General features: G+C 32.0%; 1 protein-coding gene across 1 annotated transcript; it reads left to right on the top strand.

Moving 5' to 3' along the window:
* The first annotated feature begins 319 nt into the window (after positions 1 to 319).
* Positions 320 to 22,329, top strand: LOC131853289 (T-related protein). The gene is made up of 8 exons (XM_059204145.1): positions 320 to 501; positions 11,261 to 11,422; positions 15,887 to 16,007; positions 16,110 to 16,253; positions 18,340 to 18,616; positions 18,898 to 19,014; positions 19,600 to 19,942; positions 20,167 to 22,329. Exons 2-8 carry the CDS (start codon positions 11,262 to 11,264, stop codon positions 20,408 to 20,410), a joined length of 1,407 nt encoding a protein of 468 aa, XP_059060128.1. The 5' UTR covers positions 320 to 501; position 11,261; the 3' UTR covers positions 20,411 to 22,329.
* The last annotated feature ends 547 nt before the right edge of the window (positions 22,330 to 22,876 follow it).

Below are 22,876 nucleotides of genomic sequence, written 5' to 3'. Positions count from 1 at the left end.
CGTTCACCTTACATGATTACACGCCGTAATTTAATACTAACTCTCTGACAGTAACCACAAAGAAGAAATTCCTGTGATCGTCTATCAATGTTACTCATAGTGTGCTGTATGAATATATCTTTTATAGTACTGCGCATATGTATGATATTTGATTGGTACCTCGAGCAGGTAGTGGGTATGTTATTTTGTATACATGTTAATGAAGCATAGTGTGGTCGAGTTTGCGGTAGTTGCTCTTGCAGTTGGCTCGCCACTACAGATTTAAATTGTGCTATGTGACAAATAGAACTATTTTCAATTTCGTAATTGTAATTGATAACATACTTAAAACATGTAGATAGTAGTCTTTAGTTGTGTGTTCAAAATTTTAATATACTTGGAATCGGTGCTATTAAAATAGACATTGTGCTGTGAACTGATAATTGTAAAATTGTTTTTATATATATTTGAATGTGTATATATTGTGGTCGAAATTGAGGATAAAACACGTGCAGACGACAGGTAAGCTATTTACACAATATCATTAATATACAAAAGAAACATTGAAATAAATATCAGCAAGAAATTTAAAATAACTTATCGAAGTTAAATTAGTTCTCGTTCTCTATACAATTTACGTAACTGATATTAAAATTAAATAGTTTAGTTTAGTTATAATGGTTAAGTTATAAGTTAAAATAATATAAAAGTTAAATAACCATGTTTTATGCATTTATATGCGTATGCGTACCTCGATCGCTTAATTGACAAGAAATTCTTGCTGATGTTTGACTAATAGGCTTTATCAGTACTTAAACTCTAAGTTGAAATCAATAACCATAGGTAGTAGTTTACGTCTACTTGCACGACGTGCTAAATATGTACCTATGTTGGAAAAATTGAAAATTTTATTTTTACGATCTAACTTAGTTACTACCCAGTATCTAAGTATCTAATACTTCTATACCTTGCAAATCTAAGTAGGTACCTATTTTGATTTGATACGAACACCCGTTGATTGATAGAGATGAAAGGTTTGTTCCTATGTTGTCATTAAATAATTAATTTTAAGAGGATGGGGAAAGGATCCTTTTGCGTAACAATACAATCTAACAGAAAGCCAACAAGTCGTGTTTTTATCTTATATACCTATATAGTATTCTATGACGCTACCATCTGTGGAGAATGACAAGAAGGTAGAGTAGCCAGTAGTAGGTAGAGCCATATCTAAGACGAGTGTAGTAGGTACCTATCTACCATGTGTGAAATATACATGAGTTTACTCTTAATCGATGTAGGTAACTCTTGGAGTTCAGATTTCAAGATATAGGTGGCTAGGTTATACCTACATGTATTTCCATATCTATACTACACTTCGAGGACATTCTGTAGCAGTAAAATAGTATTCTGGGAGGAGTAAGAAAAAAGAAACAGAAAGTTATTATTTTGAAAATTTGCCCTCTTTAGCTTTAAACTCCATCGTGAGACCCTGTTCATTGATTCATATTAGCCACTATTTCACCTCTCCAGTATCTGCTAGATTGCAATATATTTTAAATATATACTTACGGTTATATCGTCTACTTAACAATATGACTTCTATGGCACACCAGTATTTATATATATATGTAGATAGCGTAAGGCATTTCATTAACTTGAATCTTTAATACTGTATACCTATGTTATCACTTTAATGTTAAAATATATAAAATGTAATAAGGACAAATTTTAATTTAGATTCTGCTGAGAAACCGAGGAACTCGTCTGTCATAAAATTTGAAATCAACAAAACAAATCAATTATTTATAATAGACATACACTAAGGAAGTATTTGACTAAATTCTCACGACAAAAGAAAATATTTTTATGATCGTTCCGGTCGTCATTGCCACATAATTTATCTTGATACTCTAACCTAAATGGTCCAATACAGAGCACTTTTAGAGGCATATTATCCGACATCCAACACATCCTATTCTCTCAGATTGGGTAATGAATTGCATGCCAAGGTTTTCTCTAGAAACACAGGGTTTTCAAAAATTCAGTACACAAGTGACATTCTTAGTCTTGATGTTTCAGACCTCTAAAAGGTTTGATGAATTATACCAGAGGAATAGCGGTGAACAGATTTTACTTACTACTTTACTTACGATTTACTAGTAAATTTAGGTATAAAATAAAATTCAGGTGGCATTTGGTGTTGAAAATTTGGGTAGAGTTTAGTGAAACAACTAGGTACAATCCTTGATTGAAATGTAAAATGTAATATAAATTGTATTATGTTTGATTTTGTATTTAATTATTGTCAAAAAATAATTAGAGAATCTCACACACATCTTACTAATAAAACATACGCGACAGTTTGTCAGTTAAGATGGACGGATGGATGTTGTTACTCTTTCATGCAAAAACTACTGAACGGATTTTACAGTAATGAGTACAGCAACATCAGTATACATACATCAGATATAATTAGTTACATTTAATATAATAATAATATAATTATAAATATCAAGTACCTAAGTGTGATGCAGACGGCACAGCTAGTGTTTCGTATTTTTTTAAAAAGAAGCCAAGACTATGAATATTTATACCTAGACACTTGGATACTCATGATTATAGGTAGGTACTATTAACAGATGGAGATGTAAAGTACAAAAAAATCTATAATAGGGTGTACCTGTATGGAAAAGCTTTTATTTTACATGTACGTATATTCCATCTAAAAGTTGGAATTTTTTTTTATGTTTTACAGAATATCAGTAATATATTTTGTAAATTATTCAATGCATAAAATTATAAAGACTCATAGTTAATCTACATAAATAAATAAAATTAAAGTGTAATTTCAAACTAACAGTTTTTCACTAAACGCATATGAAAATATATATGGCGCTTACATCATAAAAGTATATTAAAAAAAATCTGTCTGTCTGTTTGTTCTTGCTAATTTATGAAACGGTTATTCTTGCTAATATAATAAGAAAAAACAGGCTATTTTATTTAATAAACATAAATTCCACGTGTACGAATTCGCAAGTGCGCACAGCTAATATAATTATATATTAACAATAATATAGTATTTATTATTTACTGTTTAACTAGTATTTATTTGTATCTTTTGCTATATTTTGATTGTATTTTTGTATAAATTTAATTTATTATATATTTTCTTCGTCCATTTGTAATTAATAACATTAGGTTAGTACTTTTCTTCTAAAAATTAACTAAATTGGACTCTATGTTAAATTTATCTATATACATATTATATGTTAAAAAATGTTTTCATAGTCCTTTACATTCCAAATAACGAATTTGATTATAACGAGCCGGAATTAGATTATAAATAATAATCACATAAATTCCGTACGGCATTATTAATTTGGTTAATATTTTATTAAGTCTCTTACAATAAGAATAACACAAATAAGAATCACAATAGAAAATTTTGAAGAGTAAAGGAAACATGATTGATTTGATTTTCATCATTATATTAGTATCTATGCCCTATGAGCATGGGAAGGCGTACGGAGTAGCTTGTAGTTAATATTAAATCTCCCCGATTCTTGTGCATTCCTATGTACATAAATGCTGGCTACAGTAGTCAGAGTTTGAGTAAACCTGCGGCGGGATTGTTTCAAAATGTATACTCATTTTCTGATGAATGCGTAGTGCAGATATTTACATAATATTACTACTCAATCATATACATATATAATATAGTAGGTACTATTACCGTATGTTTCATTATAATATAATATGTTTATAATAATACTCTCGCACGATTGCACCAACAGTGAAAATATAATTGATCCTATGGGATGTTTGCCCCCTTGTAGTCTAAAGTTTGTAAATCGCTTTAAAACAATTGTCTAGCGTATATAATAAAATATAGTAGGTATATATTATTTTGGAGAAATAAAGACATGATACAACTTATTACTACTACTACGTATACTTTTTATAGTTACAGTATTATAATTTAAGATATATTATGTTCTTTCAATTAAAATGTATAAACTATTACTATTAGTATTATTCTTACTATAAGTACAAATATAAGTCGCTGTGTCTCTGTACGAGTATTATACGTTATTGGACCCGTAAATATGTATAATAAATATGCAAGCTATTATGGCCAGATGGGCGCAATACGGCGCGGCGGTGGCGCGGGCGCAAACGACATAAAGCAATAGCGGCGGCGGCAGCGGCTCGCGCTCATCTTCCGTCATCGCCAATGAAGGCCTATCGGCGCGTCCGGCTCGCCACAAAGCCCTACAATAAACTTTTACAACTCACATAAAACCCTGACTTTTTAACCTGAGTTATTTGAATTAATATCAATTCGGAGTTTCTCAATGGGCTTTACTCGTCAAACTTTAAAGTTTTATGACAACCACAGAATTGAGGAATAAAAATTAATTGAAATGTAGCCCCAAAGAACTTTGATTGCAGTTATCAGCTTCCGAATTTGAATATTTACATTGAATTCAAATAGAAAGGAGAATTTAAATATTACTAATTTGGTAATGTTATAGAAGTAACCTAAGCTTATAATAAACTATGTAATATTCTTTTAATCATATAAATACAAAAATAGATTTGATTCGATAATTCTTAATTTATTATACTTAAAATTATTGACTCGGCAAACGTTGTTTTAACCATTGGTTAAACGTAACCCCTAAAATAATTTAGGGGTTACGTGTCATTTTGAATGATGAAAAATTTAATGAAATATTTTGTCTAAACAATAAACTTTCATAAGATTTGGTGAAACCGTTTTGGAGAAGTTTTGTTACAAAAACTGTGGCACGAGAATTTTTATTTTAAGAATTTTATATAGTAGATAAGGCAAGCAATGCTTCTATGATTATATTTTTTAGTAACCATCTATTTACTCGTATCTCTGTACTAATAGGTACATACCGACTACCACACTACTACTAAGAACATGTTAATAACTATTTTTATTACTCTCGTTTCTTGGCATATTACTTAGTCTTGACTTGAATGAGTAAATATCTGTCTAAAGTAATTATTTATAGGTATTCACAAACTAAAATTGCCAAGATTAATATTTTCAGAGTACCACAGATAATGTAATATAAGTAATTATGTAATATTATCTTATTTGGTAGGTACCAGACTATTAAGTGTTATTAGGATTATTTTGTAATATATATTTCCTTTCGATCGAAAACTTATATAGTAGTTAAGAAAGAATTATCTATAATAAAGCCTAGTGAAAGTTAGCTGCAGCTTCAGAGGGTGAGCTGAGGAGATGAATTGGAGGTAAGCGAGAAGGAGGAGAATTTGATCAAGTAACATTCGTTAGGCTTTATAACTCAACTATTTTGACCATCTTCTATGTTTTGGACCTGGAGTAAATTGGTCACCTTGTTCCGTTGATGGGTCACGGGCTATATCCATATACGCCAATTCTTAAAACCTTAAGTTAAGGCTTTAACTAATCGAGAATACGTTAGCTAGGTACTTATTTAGTACATAGCCTACTAAACAAGGCAAGTTTAAAATGGTAAGTTATCTGTGTGATTAGAATTTAAATTTTCTTCGATAAAAAACGTCAATATTAAATTTAAAATATTGCTAAATTGGACTATTTTTGTACTGTCAACCATCACGTACCTACATATATCACAACATAGTTAAAGTTTCTTATAGACATTTTTAAAACTGGTTAATGTAGTTGATTAAATCAAAGAAGCGCACTCCCAGTTCTTGATATCGTCCATGCGGTAGGCCAATTATTCAACAGTGGAAAATGAAAGCCAAAGCGATAATGACGATAATTATGAAGTTTGGCAAAGAATAACAACATTAAAAATGTTATGTGTCCGTTCGTTAGACAGAATATAATACCTACATAGATAGAGAGATAGAGACAGAAAATATATAACTCACACATATATCTTTCACCTATGATTACTTTCATAACATAATAAAATTACTTCTTTTCATTTAGTAAAAGCCTATACATATACATATTCTTGCAGTTTTGATTATTTTGTAATATTATAGGATAATGTCTTAACTCGTTATCAAATGGGTTACGTATTAATAGATAATTGATATAATTAAATGGTGTATCATAAAATAATATTAGGTTAGGTTTTAATTTACAAACTAATCATTATGTGTAACGATATGTGTTTTATTATATACATAGGTATATGTAATGTGCTTTAGTTAATAATCACAAAAATTTCCCTTTGTGTATAGACATCCGATGTCTATACACAAAGGGAAATTTTTTGAAAGTATTATTTTAAATTCTTAAGAGGTAATTAACACATTAGTACACTCCTTATTATTGCATGTATTTGGGATATAATTTTTCTCCTTGACAAAAAAATATTACACCGCAGCACAAAGATTTTAGACGTAGGTGAAAATCATTTGGACACCTATCAGATATCAGCAGAGACAGTAAAAAGAATGGGACAATTCTCAACCAATCTTCTTTTATTGCTTATATAAGAAGACTACCGCAGTCACTTCCGTATGTTAAAATTTTATATAAGAAGAATATTGTTATTTTAACTCAAACCTTATTATTGATCATGTCTTGTGGTTATTTGATTTTAGTCTATTGTTTGATTAACATATCAAGGCTGACGCTGTATAGGTACATGCCAAGTGATAATGAAAATTCAAGTTTGAAACAGCGATGACGCAAGACCATTAAAATACTTACTTGAGTTTTCGGCATCGTTCCATTTGCATAGCCTTCTCGGCCTTCATTACGCAGCCATTCTGCAAACTTTGAAATTGGAAAAGACAACACAGCCTGTATTGTTTCAATGGTTTCAATATCGGTTTGGTCAGTCTTGCATTTGATAATTAGCACCTCTCGGCTCACATCGCCTGAGATACTCGCGCGCTTCGACAATTGTACCCTGATACTATTCGATGTATTCCCTAGGTACACAGGTAGATCTATAATACACATAATGCAATACATTTATTGACACTAATGTCATAAATGTCCAATCAATGGACTGGGGATTCTTTTGTCGTAGCCGTCAGAACGCAGTCGTTGTTATCTTCGATATTTTATAGGGATCAGTAAAACGTCGGCACTGCACGTGATAGATGACATTCCACGTGCAGTGATCGAGTTAACTCTTTTCAAGGATGTAAGGGAGGATCAGTCGGCAATAGATAAAGAACGTTATTGCCTATGCGTAATTAAAAGACGATAACAATTTATGTTGCCTGGTACGCTTTGAATATTTTGTAGCGAGCCTCATCAGATACAGAGTTAGATTCGAAACCGGGGCCAACACTCGCACATCATATTTAACCTCGCCATTAAAAAGAAAATGTTCGCAATTCGCCTATACGACTTAAGTTTAATATTTATACCTCATGGAGTCGTAAAACGATGAATAATGACGCTGCGGACGAGTGGGCTAGCGCTGTAATTACTTCGCTTTTATACATACATGCTGGATGCTTTCTTGTTGTTTAAACTTAAATGTTGTACGAATACGATAGGAACCTTCGTAGTTATTCTGTAAGATGAACATAAAACAAATTACGAGTACATACTCTATGGTGAATACAATAATAAATAACAGTATTCAATAAAGTGTCGGCATTCAGACTGTCTTCGTAGCCATGAACACGTCATTTCAAATAATTTCAATATTCGTCCAGTTCTTCCTTTCATGTTTATTTTTATATTGTTGAAGTTTTTATTTGATAAAATTACTTCGGTAATATTTTAATACTCTTAATACCTATTGTGAATACATAATCTGGTCTCTAGTCGGTGGGCTAGTGGCTTAGCACAACGCTTTACTTTCGATAGTAACGGGTTAGATTCCATGGGACAAACATTTGTATTCATGAGTATGAAGTAGTTTAATGTTCAGTGTTTAATTTCTTTTTAATTATTAATACTAGTCGGTATGTTAGTAGGCGCAGTGTGAATGTCTTAAGTTATTATTATTACTATGCTACACAGTCGTATTAGATAGCATATAATATATAAATTTTATTAAATGCATTATTAATATTATTATAATAATTTCTTAAATATTAGTTTTATAATTTCATCAATTTCAATATTTACTTTGTACAGTAACAATTCGTAATAAGCAAAATAAATTTTAATACAAATTATAATACGCCGATAAATTTTATATATATTTGTTATAAAAATATATAGGTACTAAACCTTTATAAGAAAAGATTAATCTAGCTAAGAAATTAACGAACGCATTAATTTAATTAAATATTACGCTCATGTTAAAGAAACAGGGTTGACCACGTGCACGTGTTGCCCCTAGCGTTATAAGGACGTTTATAGGCTACGATAACTATTTACTATGAAATGGACCACTTCCTCGTTTGCCATCATCGTGGTATAAGGAAAAATAGTATTTCTTCACATAAAAGGAATTATAAATTATTTTTTAAGTTGGTTTTTAACAAGTGTTTTAGATGCATATACAATTGTTATCATGTATATATATATATATATATATATATTGACTATAAAAAGAAATATGGTATGTGAAACAAAAAAACTACCCATCAGGTAATAAGGAGAAACCCTCACCTATAGAGATACTCACCACAAGTACACACGGACATTATATAATCACGCCTGTAGAGCCCTATATACATTTCCATTCCGATGAAAAAATTATGATATGCATCCGTACTTTGCAATTCATTGCTGTGGTTAAAATGGGTATCAAATTAATGTAATGGTATACATTAATTTCATACCCATTTTAGCCACTAAACAGCTGTGGTGAGATCATCACTGGCAATGTGAGAATGAGGTATCCACGCAAAAGACTTTGTGTAAAATCTACGTATGGTAAACCTGTAAATGTAATAATAATAACAAATACTCGTTACATCCATTACATCCATACCACATCAGCAGAGTCGTTCTGACTAACTATCAGTTCGTAACTACGGGACCACGAGGCTCTCAACCGATTTTAGATTATCACTGAAATATTTTAAAGCATTATGTACAAAATTGCAATGGTTTTTATCTATAGAAAAATGTGCCTAAGTTATGTTCAGTAGATACATTTACTGATAAGATCATTGTGTGGCAAAAGAATATTTATTATAAATAAATGAATATGTATCTGGTTTTATTGAATGAACGAATGCTGTTCTATTGAATTTTATATCCTACAATAAAATCAATTTTTTTATCATAATAGAATTCGAACTCAATCAAATAATAAAAATGTCTCCTTTCGTTTTTAGGTATAAGACTAAACATTTTTATAGGAGGTATTTCGTCAATATTTAATAGATTTCTTCGAAAATAATAAAAAATATAAATTATTTATGTTTGGTGTTATTATTTAGTAGAAATATTGGCATGTTTACTGTTATTAAATTTACAATCTAATAAAAGGCAATTGTTTGAAGTATATGTATAGATTTTGTATCTTTTGTTATTATTCTAAAATTAAATGAGCTCGAAACATATCCAGACATTTCAATCCCTTTTAGATTAAATTTTTAGAAATGTTTTGAAATATATTATTAGACATGTTTAATTTAATTTAATAGAAATTTCATATTGTTCTGCGTCGGTTTGTTAGCATACTCTCTAACTTATAAAACAAGTGCTTTTAAATTAAAGTACAGACGATGTATGATATATGCATGTATTGTCTCAACTCTTATACAATTTGTCTGTTTTACTTATTATACTAACATATTTGTTGTACTAACTTCATTTACAATATAATTACATTTGGCCCGAATAGAAAAGCGAATTCTTCTCGTGTTCTCTGAAAAACTAACCACGAACGTTCATTATGAATATCACACGTCATAGAATCAAGTCCAAAAGTTAACTAAATGTATATATTGAAATAAAAAAGTTATTGTGTTTTAAATACAATAGCAAAGTCGACATAATTAGTAGTTACAATTATTAGTATCTACATAATGAGGAAGTAAAACTAAAATCTAAATTAATTACAAATCAAATATAATTCAACACAGTTTACTTAAAATTTAACAAAAATATATATATTAATTAATAATAATAATAGAATTATACCACAACTAGTTTATTCGAATATATAGTTTTGTGATTTTTTATATAACTGGAATGACAAACAAGCAAACCGCCCAACTGGTGATAAGTGGCAACTGTCGCCTATTTGCATGAATACCACAACGGATATCGCGTCATCATGTGACGCCTGTAGTAGGCAATATGTGTTGCGATCTGGAGGACTACAATACTATTCCTCTGTAGTTTGTAAATTCACTGCCAAATCTCACCTTCTAACTACAGCCTACAAAACAAGCTGCGTAACGGCTGAAAACGGTGAGGTATACGCGAGTATATCACTTTGTACGATGTCTACCTTTAGTATGATGCATTGTCTTAAAGTAAAAGGGGTATTATATAATATATTTAATATATTTTCTAGAATTATTAATATAGTTGACAAAAATCGAGTATCCAGCAAATGTAGGTACCGGGACGTTGAACCAACATGTAGCCAGCGATAATAGGCACAATAAACATTCGAGTCGATCGTGCGGCGGCCAAACTTACAATAAAATATCCGGCTTATTTGCATTCAGATTTCGTGATGCTTTCCGTTTGAATAGTGGAGATTTGTGTATTTCATAACGCAACAAACTAGTAGGTATGTTTGTTTAAAATTAAACTTTGATTTGACGCCTTGGACCTTGGAGTTTTTGTCACTCTAACATGTTGTAAGCACTAGATGAAATATCCAAATTACATTATGCATCTAAGTTTTTAGGTGGTAGGTACTGAGAATCGATATAATGTTGTACTGGTTTGCATACAATCGAATTCGGTGCGATCTTCTTTATTCAGGAAATTCGCACATAATTCCCATAGAATGGAATCTTGAGGATGAAAAGGGCACTCCTGCTAGTAATAGTTCTAGTGATAAGTAATATCTGTGTGCATATTTTAGAATTAGATCTTCAATCTCAGATACACGAATCGTAATACCGTCATTCTTGGAGGTATTACGATTTAATTTAATAATAACAAATAGCAGTGGTGCGCAGTGGCATTTTTGTAATAGGACGGATGACAAATTGCCTACAAAGAAAAACTATCCTATTAGCCTATCCAACACTATAATAATTTTTAAAACATTCTACATTCGAACTCAGAAACTTTACCTCTTTGTAATATTAGTATAGATTAATTTAGTAATTATTATCAAATGTTATGTTTAATTAGTAATGTTTTCATTCATTATTGTTTTGGTAGGATGGCGGCATCGCACATCCTGAGTGCGGTAGAGCCGACGGTCGGTGGCGGTGGGACGCGTGGAGGCAGAGAACGTGAAGTGAACGTCGCGCTCGACGACCGCGAACTATGGGTGCGCTTTCAGACCCTCACTAATGAGATGATTGTTACCAAAAATGGACGGTAAGCCTATAACATTTAGAATCTTATTGATGCAGAATATAACATTTTTTAAGAATTAATCTGAATTGGACTGTAAAATGGTTTAAATACGGTCCATGTATTATACAGAAATACAAATTTTTATGGAGCTAAACCAAATTATTTTATTAATCTCTTATATTTCCGTCGCAAAACAAGGACTGAAAAAGCTTTTAATAAAGTCCATTTCATAAATAACTGATGCGTTCCTCTTGTTTTAAGAAAAGGGTAAAAGTTTGAATTGCGGATGTGAATACATATCTATGTCCGTTTTATTATTAAAATTTAATATTCCAAAAGAAATATTTTATTTATTAGATGATGTAATAGCCAAGTATTAAAAAACATATTTGCTGTCTAAAAATACCAAGTGGTTGCCTAAAAATTGAATAAAAACACCCACAGGGCAAAAACGTCTTAATATTTTTTTATACAAAATGTAACATCCCTAGAATTAATGTTACTAAAATATTACCATGTTAAAATAATGATAATATAGAGAATTAGATTATTTAAAAGTGTAAAGACAGTAAGTAATAATGGAGTATAAATATGATTGTTCAAACAAAAGACATCAACGAGCCTACTTTTAAAAGAGGAATGAATAAAAACCGGGATATAGATGAACATATTGCTATTATTTTTTCTACATTGTTATTGGTTTATATAATCATGTTGACAATAATTTTAGTTTAGTCTTTTTATTACTACATACTTTAGGTACACTCGTCACACCTGGCTATCTTTTTTTTCTCTATTTTAATCGGCGATCGCGACACTATTAGAGATGTTTTGAGTGCTACTTGATTTGTATACGAAGAGGTCACACCACTTCTGCCTTTCTACTATACATTTCCCCTCTTCAGTCTCTCTCTCTCTTCGGACTATGTGAGAAGGCTTCAAAAGCTGTATATCTAATAAATTAGGATTGTTAGAGAGTAGGTCTTTATATTTCTTGTCATACCGCTTTATGTCGTCATGAACTATTGGCACATTCAGATACTTCATGAATCTCTTAATTTTTCGAGAACCATGGAGCATTTGCTATAGTACGCAGGATACTCTTTGTAGACATTTAATGGTGTTATTGCTGGCCGTGGCGTAAAAGGTCCACCATAGGTCCACATTGGTTTTAGGACAGACTTATAATTGGCTATCTAATAAGAATGATTTGTATAATATCAAGCTAAAACATGTAAAAACACGCCATCATACTCCTTATTCTTCCCTATGATCGATCTCCCGGCAAATTCAAATGGAAATTACGATCGAAATCGAAATTACGACGGCCAGAGCCGAGGTTCGAACCTCTAAAGGTCCCCTCAGACTAAACTCGTATCCATCAGATGGGAGTAGCCTTCAGCCGCTCTATATGTTTTTCCGTGAGTTTGGCATGCTGTCTGCACTCGCTGCCTATCGTCCGGAGAAACTGTAAATGCCAGCTGCGGCCAATAGCATTAGAGTAGTCTGAAAAAAAAGTAATGGCAAATTTTCCGTACATGTAGGCTTATGACATTCATAAACTGGTTTTTACAGGACAGGTCCAGCCTAGTATAAGAATCAATATTAGTGTGAACATGTGAAACAATATGGTAAATAAATAAATAATTATTATTAAGGGGGTATTCTACTGTAGAGGCATGAATTTCGCCAGGTTTTTGAAGCGCTGTATAAAGGAAACAAATAATATTTTTATTATCGATTTTTTTATCATTTATTTATTGATATTTTATTATTACTTAAAAAAAAATTAATATTCACAAAGTTATGAGCAGTCAAAGTGGGGGCTCAAAAAAAAAAGAGGGTGTCTTGGCGTGCATGATTCCAACCCTCCTGGTGATCTGAAACATAAAAAATAAATGGATTCTTAATTATTATAGATGCCGCCGCTATCGTATGACCATTGGATAAGTTAAAAAAATTTTTTTTTTTTAAAAATGGCGGCAGTTTGAAAAATAAATTTTTTATTCTCATAGTTTTTTAACAATTTGGATTTTTTTAACAATACTAATTGAAAAGTTATAGTTTTTGGCAAGGTCCACGCGATAAAGCGATGTATAGAGAAGATCCTCTCCAAATTTGAAGTAAATCGGTTCATTAGAACTCGTGATATCCTTACCGCCAGCTCGAAAAAAGTAGTTCCGAGAAAAACGCGTTCAAAGTTTTGAGACAAGTTTTCAACAATTTTACTTATAGAATGGTTCAGAATACTTACTTATTTTTAATCGGCCATTCCTGCTTCATATAAAAATCCTTCCTCTACTTCAAAATTCTCATTCTCCGATGTTCTCTGGTGAAGACGTGCACTTCTACCCTCCTTTGACGTCTACCGTCTTTTGTTAACTTGTAGCGGTCGGACCCGAACCGAGGCCACGTCACTAAAACGGCTATAACTCAGGAAATAATAGGAATTTTGAAAAATCCTTTTAATGACATATTTTTGAATAACTAAACTTTGAACATATAAAAAAAAAACATTTTCGATTTTTTCAAAATTCTACAGTAGAATACCCCCTTAAACTAAATTAAAAGTATGGTTAGATGAGAGATGAGATAAAAGAGTACTGCTAGTTTTTATCCAAATATATAGGTATATACTTAGCACAGCTTTTTATGATATTATTGCATAAATGGAAATATCAAACAAACATGTTCATTATTTAATGATGTCTGTTATCCGTAGGTGTTATACGATGAATAGACACATATATATTATGGATAGCATTGTAAACATTATGAGCGACCCTGTATGATAAATAAATGAACGAAATTACATGTAAGACACAATGGTAGAAATATTTATAGCGTCTTAACTAGACACGTTATGAGTTTAAGTCGTAAATTCATTTGAAATGTCTTACTTTAATAAATTTACATAGTTGAAATATTATCTTATGTAGGCTACACTTAAAATTATTTTAAAACTGATAGATATACTAAATAGAAAATTAATTAATACATTTAAAGTATGCGGAACAATAACCTAGGGTGACGAATGCCAACTCATTATATCTCAGGTTATTTTATTCGTAATATTTATGGTTTATCTATGGCAAATCTCTTACGTTAGAATATTTTCAATAAATAAATAATGCCTTTACTTAGACATTTAAATTTTCTACTATATATACATATGTATATATCTGTTTGCTAACAGATATATACACATGTATATACAGCCTCCTCCAACGGTCTCCAGTGGTCTCTATTTAGCAATTCTTGCCCAAGTACCCACCACCTGCCACCACTTTGATATCATCTATCCATATATCTTTCTCTTTTCGTTTTCATAAATTTTATGTATCAACCTTTACATAATTAGTATAAAATGAAATCGCTTCCGATGTTTAATGCAGTTTTTGGCTATAGATAGAGTGATTCATTACGAATGTTTATACATATACACCCGTGTGAAGCCGAGGCGGGTAGCTAGTGCATTATAAATAGAGTGTAATGCATCTGTACATACTCAATACTAGGAATACATATATAGTATTAATGTACATACATTGTAATATATTATGTAAAAACTAACTTGCTAGAAAGCCCCGTGAGCCAGAAGAAAACACCCTCAGAGCTAGAAGAAAAACAAACTTGCCCACTATGGTCAGAAGCAAATCTAAATTGATCCCACCCCTAGGTCAGAGGTTAAGTATGCCCATATCCTTGTTTTTGAACCCGCAAGAAAAAGAAACATAATTTGTTAATAAGTACTATAGTATATTTGGGCTAATATTAATTCTCATGTCGACATTTTAATGACTAATGACAGTTTAAATTTATGTTAGGCATACCTACATATATAAATTCAAAGCTGTTATATAAAACCTATTAAATCATAAAGCAAATTTCCAAGTATACATAAGTTAATATAACTACCGAGAAACTTATGCGAAATAAATCTGCATAATGTCATCAACACGGAGACATTCTGTGTTAACCAGTCACTGACGGGCGGCTACTTTTCAGCCATTAACATGGTAGGCCATTCTCATTAACGCAGGGAGGCTAAATGACACCGCAGATGGATGTTCAGTGGTACCGACGGTCATCCACTATAAGAACACATATAATATATTGAAAATATGAATGGCTGTTGCTTACAGCTTTGGATCTGTGAATCCTATGATAGCGTAAAGGATTTTTTTTATTGAGACTTAGCGGATCGTCTCTTGAAATAAATCTATGTTAACAATTTCAGCCTTTAGCTAACAGACTTCAGTATCAAGGATGGAATATGGGACTGATATAAAAAGTATGGATATATATATTATAGTTATAGGGGTAAGGAAGAATATAAAGAATATATAATTTCGAAGTAAGAATGAAATATATGAAACAAATGATTGGCTATATCTTCTTTATTCTGTAGTAGTAGCCACAGTTGTTTTAATCTCTGTTGGTAATAATGTTATTAGACGCTTTAATACCTATAATTTGTTTCAGGCGCATGTTTCCTGTAGTAAAAGTAACAGCTAGTGGATTGGACCCTACCGCGATGTATACGGTTCTTTTAGAGTTTGTTCAAGTTGACTCACATCGGTGGAAATATGTGAACGGTGAATGGGTAAGATCACTATGAATTACTAAATAGAGAAATACATGCTGTGTGGTATTGTGCTTGTTTTATTAGAAAGTTTTGAGACAATAAATGTATCACCATTTTTAGGTACCTGGCGGCAAGGCAGAGGTACCACCATCAAACGCTATATACATTCATCCCGAAAGTCCAAACTTTGGAGCCCACTGGATGAAGGAACCTATATCATTTGCAAAAGTCAAATTAACTAATAAAACTAACGGAAATGGACAGGTGAGCTGATTTCATAACTTGTATACTTATTCTACAATACTTATGGCTATGTTTCAGTAATAAAGAAGTATAAACTCTTTTAGGTAGGTACGTCAGTAAATACTGGATACAAATGCTCTATATCTCTTATATAGCGTATTGATTACTTTTAATGAAAGCAAATCTTTAGATGTTATTTTATAATTAGATTAGTATAAAAATATCTAAAAAGTAGTTCTTTGTTCTTAAAGCAACAAAATAATTTAAGGTACAAAGAATGCTCGTAGAATTTAGGAGTGAATACCTATTCCTAATGTACACTTACCTGCCAAGAATAGTAGCTGTTAGACCCATTTATTACTTATTAACATTACCAAGGTTCCCACTCATACACTGTATTGAACAGTTGAACGGCAATACTGGTACCGTATCTAAATAATTTTTTTTGTGGGCTGCATTTTGTCCAGCGTCATGGGTATTTGTATATTTAATTAGTTCACTGTATTATTACAATATCTTATTAACAGCATGCGATTTGAAGGTGTCATCTGTAGTTTCATAGCTACCGCTAGTTCAGGGAAGCTGGTTCTCACGGTTGAATTTGGTGCGAATGATTATGAAAGCAAATAGATCTAGTACATCCAGATCCATATGTTGACGACTCGGTGTGAAATCTGTAGCTTTACCGACTGTTTAGCGGTCGCTCGTACTTACTATCATTTGTAATAATTATTGTCTCAATGCTATGTTTACATTACACATGTTTTTACATTAGATCCCCCTAATCAATATGTATCTGTCTTTCATTATCAAAAATTGATTTGTACTGGTGAAAAATGAGCATAACTAATTCGCATAATTATGTCAACGTGCGATATTTATGATACTTATATCATAGCTTTGTTAATTCTACGTACGAATGAGCATTCATATGTCTAGAGTCCATTCGTTAGGTTTCTATTGAGATTTATCTTCTTTTCTAATAAATTCGTTACTATTCTTTTACTATATGATTTTGGTACCATTTCTAATACATAGGTATTTTTGGCCTCCATTTCCAAAATGAAATAAAATATCAATAAGTTATTCTTCATGTCATAACTTTATGTAAATACAGCCTTTCAAAAAGTATTTTCTTACTTACTTACCTTAAAAATACTTAAGGTTTATACTGGAAAAAAAACAAGTACTTAAAATACCTTTAATGCTAAAATTACTTTAATCTTTCGTATAGGTTTAGGGTTTCACCCTTAACTTTATGCTGTAAACATTTATTGTTCTTCTAGAGTTATGGCATTCCATCCTGTAATAAACAATTCAAAAGTTTGTTTAGAAGTAAACGAACGCTTTAAAATCGACCATAAATTTTTGATAGGGTCAATATTCTGTCATTGAAGTCATTGAAACTCATATTGGTTCTTGATTTATGGCATGAGGCATTGTTGTATACGGACGACATCTAGGTTCATGTCACAGAATATCCAATGAGGGTTTCAGAGTAGTTTCCAGCACCTAGATATATTTTTCGATTCCATTCGGCCTTATGCAAATATGCAGCCCCAGACCTAGCCCTAAGCATAACATTGCCTTCGCCGCTCTGTGTCTCACTTAGGTCACATCTGCATTACCAAATACATAAATTTAATAAATCAATCAGAATTTTGTAAATATGTCTGTCATTGAACTTCAAATCTTAAACGTCTGTAATTCATTGAATTATCGTTTAAATGACATACCTCAAAATTGAATTCATCCGACCAAACGATATCAATCTTCCTGGTTTTAATGTTGATCTTCAAAACATAACTGCCAACGTAAGTATTTGTTCATTTCAGACAAGCAAGAAGTCATGCTTTTTCCTTGCCTTACAAGTCTTGAACCCAACATCATGGAGCAATTTATTTCCACAGCCTTGTAGTTTACTGTTATTGGTGATGTCTGAAAAGAAAAAAATAAGTCGAAAGATAAACTTCATAAAAATTAAAACCATGATGTGTTTTAATTGCATGTGATGTGACGTAGAATTTTATAAATTATTACTATAAACATACTATTATTTAAATAATAATTGATTATACAATAATTCCTGTGCTAATGTTATTTACAGATAATGTTGAATTCCCTTCACAAGTACGAACCTCGGGTCCATCTGGTGAAAGTCGGCACTGATTTACGTCGCATCATGACTTATCCATTTCCGGAAACACAATTTATAGCTGTGACTGCGTATCAGAACGAAGAAGTCACATCGCTTAAGATTAAATATAATCCTTTTGCTAAAGCATTCCTGGATGCAAAAGAGAGGCCGGAAGGATATTATCAAAGAGATTTTGTAGGAACTCATTATCCTCAACAAAGTTCTTCACCCCATCAGTATCCACAATGTAAGAATTTTCAATTAATTTACCATAGACGCTAGACGTTAACGCTAATGCGTACAGTAACAATTTACGTTTGTAATCAATTCTTATTAATATAACGATAATTTTTAGATAGTTATTTATTTAGAATAACTATTGGTTTACTGTACTGTGTTACTATTATTATTAACTGTTATTTTGTGTAAATTGATCGATAATTTGGTATAAATTGTAATGGTAGCCATGTTATGGTAGATATAGGCAGTTATAGAGACATTTGAGTTTACGGAAAGTTTGTTTTACAGTTGGTGGTTGGTTTGTAGCGTCACAGTCTTTGTATGGCGGTAGTAACGCATCGTCACGAAGACCAGCGCCGTACCCGCCACGACCGCCCTCCCGACCACGAACATTGTCACCACCTTGTGAGTTATCTTAATATATATAATTAATTCTGGTAAATAACGTCACAGTATTTTTTTTCTTTCATACAAAAGAAAAGGTGAAAAGTGTGAAGTGCTGAAGGAACAAAAACATTACTGTAGTGGTCAATAATAAAGTACACACAATACATAAACAATAAATAAACATAAACAAATTTACATACATAGTTTATGTTACGAGTACAAACCCCCTAGGTCTGTACAACTACTTGTTACACAATCAGCATGGATTGAGCGATTCTTCTTTGAAAGTATGTGCCAATAATGTCCAATAGTTGATGAGTTAAAAGAACGGCAACCAAGAGTTAAGAAAACACAGGATGGCAGGTGGCACACACTTCATTAATTTAGTTATAAGTCGAATCAATGGAGATTTTTAATTGTAATTAATTAAATACGTTAACTAAGTTGAACTTTCTTTGTCTTTTAAAAGACCCATCAGCGATCACCAGAATGTAATTAGTATTAAAATATTTCCACATTTAATTTGATAAAAAATGCCTATTTTGAATCTATTTTTAAAATACCCATAAGAACATTTCACTTACATATTTCTTTTTTTGACAGCATCTTATAGCAATTCTGAGAGGACATCAGTAGCGCCGTCGAATAGTAGTAGCAGTTATACATGGCCAAGTAGTAGCGGTTACTGGAGTTCAGCACAAGGCAGCAGTTCGCCGCAGCCGAACGCATCACCAGGGCCGTACCGCACGCCGCCGCATGGCTACCCTGCTCCTCTTGAATACGCGCCTCCACCACCCACGAGCACGACCGCGTCAACATCAGCGCCCGCACCTCTATACCCTCTACAGTATGAAACTCCTGCTCAACACCATTCGCCTTACTATCAACATGCATATGCTCCATATGCTCACCATGCCATTGAAGATATTTCGTACTGGCCGAATAGGTAAAAATTGACAATTATATTCCATTTCATAAATAATCATACTTATAAAAAAAGTAATAATAAAAATATAGGTATAGAAACAGAACAATTCTACTGTCTTATATAAGTCTTATATTTATATATTTATATCTATATACTTTAAATTTAAAGCTCTTGAAACCAGTAAATTCACGCACATTATACACGCATACTTAATAATAACAATATATTTTTAAACATTTCAGTTTAAATACTTACGGGTATCAACCATCTGAGTATGTCGGAACTGGGGAAGTGGCATATGGCACAGAGAGTATGGCTTTCGGTCCAGCGGGACCTGCACTAGAGGCGTCTACAGCAACCGACGGCAGAAGTTCTCCGGCACCGGAACACTCTTCAACAGAAAGAGAATACAAATTTAGTACTGAAGAAGAACGTCATTCTCCATGTGAAGAAAGTGCATTACCACCACGTTCACCGACACAGTGATATACATTTCTAAGTAGTGCAAAATGTTATTGAAATTATACCTATATTAGTTTTTACACGCGACGTTGTTTGTATTGACCAGGCTAATAAATAGAATTGCTTGCTAGGACCCACTCGTATGCCATATTTCGTAACGATTAGTCAAGCTTCTAACACTCTAAGAGGGATCCTACGAGAAGACGGACGTTTTAGAGTATCGATAACTTAAAAAAAATAGCCATCGTTTAATAGAAGTAAATTAACTTTGAATAATATACGTATATACGAGTACATATTTTTCTATTAATTTTAAGCTTCTATGAAAAGTATTAATAATTGGAATACTTAGGAGGTAATAATTTGGTACGATAATTGTGTTAAATATGTATATGTAAATTATTCTAATAATACATGGTTTATTTACATTGTTAATTATTGTTAAGATATATGTGCTTAATTCAATCCTACATCATTGTAGATATTTTCTAAATTCTTATCCTCATATGAACCAACTTGATGCCGATTTAGTTTCGGTGAATTTGGACGAAGGAAACAGATTAAAAAAAAACAGTTACTTAAAGTTTTGAATGAAATTTTTCGTTCGATATTTAAATGAACTAATACTACACTACAAAATAAACTTCGCGACTATGTCCGCAAAACTAGAATTGTGGCATTCTCTTTCTCCGATTAGTTAGGTTTGTAATCAGTGTTTCGGCGAGCGGAGACTGACCCATATGTAGACATAAAGTTTTGTAGTATCCGTTTGAATCGAACAGAAAATCTTTTGATCTAAGTCGGTGTAGTGAACCACTAGGCTGGAGATAATAATAATAATAGCTCGAAACGATTCACACACAGACATTCATTACAATTTGATTTATTTAATAATAAAAAATAATTAGACAATTTAATAAATAGGTAAGTAGTAAATTAAATTACGTACTATGTAGTTCCTATAACGATAGGATTTTTTGTTGAGTCTTCTATAATTATGCTTATAAGCTGTCTTCCCTTGCCCGTGCCAATTTATCTCCTGTCTAATCTATCTGTTTCCGTGGGTCATATCAGAAATTTATTTTTTAGTACATTTTTACCTGCGATATGTTCTCATGTTTTTAGCCTTAGGGATTTGGGCTGTGCGGTGACGGATACGCCTATCAGTGACGATAAGTCTCTTTAATGTCATTAATTCAATATTTGGGTATTCTGAATGAAAGGGAATACATACTATTGCTAAAAATCGTATAAACACAAGAGTTGGTGCTATTGATAAAGATCTATTCTCAAAGTAAGGAGATTAAACGGATGGTCTGTTGTAGTCATGAATACATATGGTTGTATGGTGCTAGGATTAAGGCCGTTACTATCAGAAGATCGGAATATTTATACGTAGTGCATTTGATAAATTGTTTTAACCAGAATAATATACCTACAAAACATGGTTTTTTAATTTTCCTCAAAAATAAATTGATAAAAATATCCTGTAATATAAAATAACATGCCATGTCCAAATAAATGACAAATATACGCACCCACTCTTTCTATACGCAGATGAAATGTTTATCAATGAAACATTGTTAATGAGCTCATAGTTAAGAAGTGTACCTAAGTAAAGGTACATAGTTGTTTGTCTTTTTTTTTCTATAACAACCAAGTCTTGACGTCTGTCGATGAGTTGATATAGTTGGGTGTTGTAGCGTCTAGAAAATATAAAAGTTGTAAGCCTGTGAAAGTGTTTTTAAACTACCTTTGAAGGGGAATTAATAAGAGACAGTGATGTAAGATATAAAATTAGGGCAAGACCACTACTGTATCATCTCGATATAGCAGGTATTTATATAATTATTATGGCGAATTATTGAACTGAATAATTCATACTGTAAAAACCATACAAAGCTTATGCATGTTATACATTCTTAGTTACTTCAATAAGCTGTTAGTGGCTATTGTATTTTACTTCAGCAATAAAATAATATTTTCGTTATAAATTGTTTTTTTTATGTGCGATGTGTAAGGGAAGGGCATTCTTAATGCTATGTAATATTATGTTATCTGTGAGGACTTGTCTTAGATCCCATTGCTAGCAATGTATCATATTAATATCCTTCATCGGACCCCCCCTGGAAACTATCGTATTGAATTGGGCACGATGGGTAACTGGCCTGACGTAAAGTCAGGTCAGGTTGCCCATCAGCCGTCTCTGACCCATCAATTATATTGTTGTCCGTACATTAGCGCGGTGCACCATTCCATTACCATACAAACAAGCGATTGGTACACCATCTATATAACTTATCTATAAGGTATCTAGATACGCTTGAAAGTATAATAACTATGTTATTATAGATATCTATATATGTAACACTAGTACATAATATACACAGTTAACATAATATTATGTCGTCTTTCTTAGAGCGCATACGGTCCCTGAGGCATAAAAGGAGGATATACTTTGGGTAATGACCCGATATTATAGAGATAACA

This window comes from Achroia grisella, unplaced genomic scaffold (genome assembly GCF_030625045.1).
Source record: "Achroia grisella isolate CSIRO2021 unplaced genomic scaffold, CSIRO_AGI_Agris_v1 utg1179, whole genome shotgun sequence".
NCBI classification, from domain to species: domain Eukaryota; kingdom Metazoa; phylum Arthropoda; class Insecta; order Lepidoptera; family Pyralidae; genus Achroia; species Achroia grisella.
This window is presented reverse-complemented; position numbering and strand designations above follow the sequence as displayed.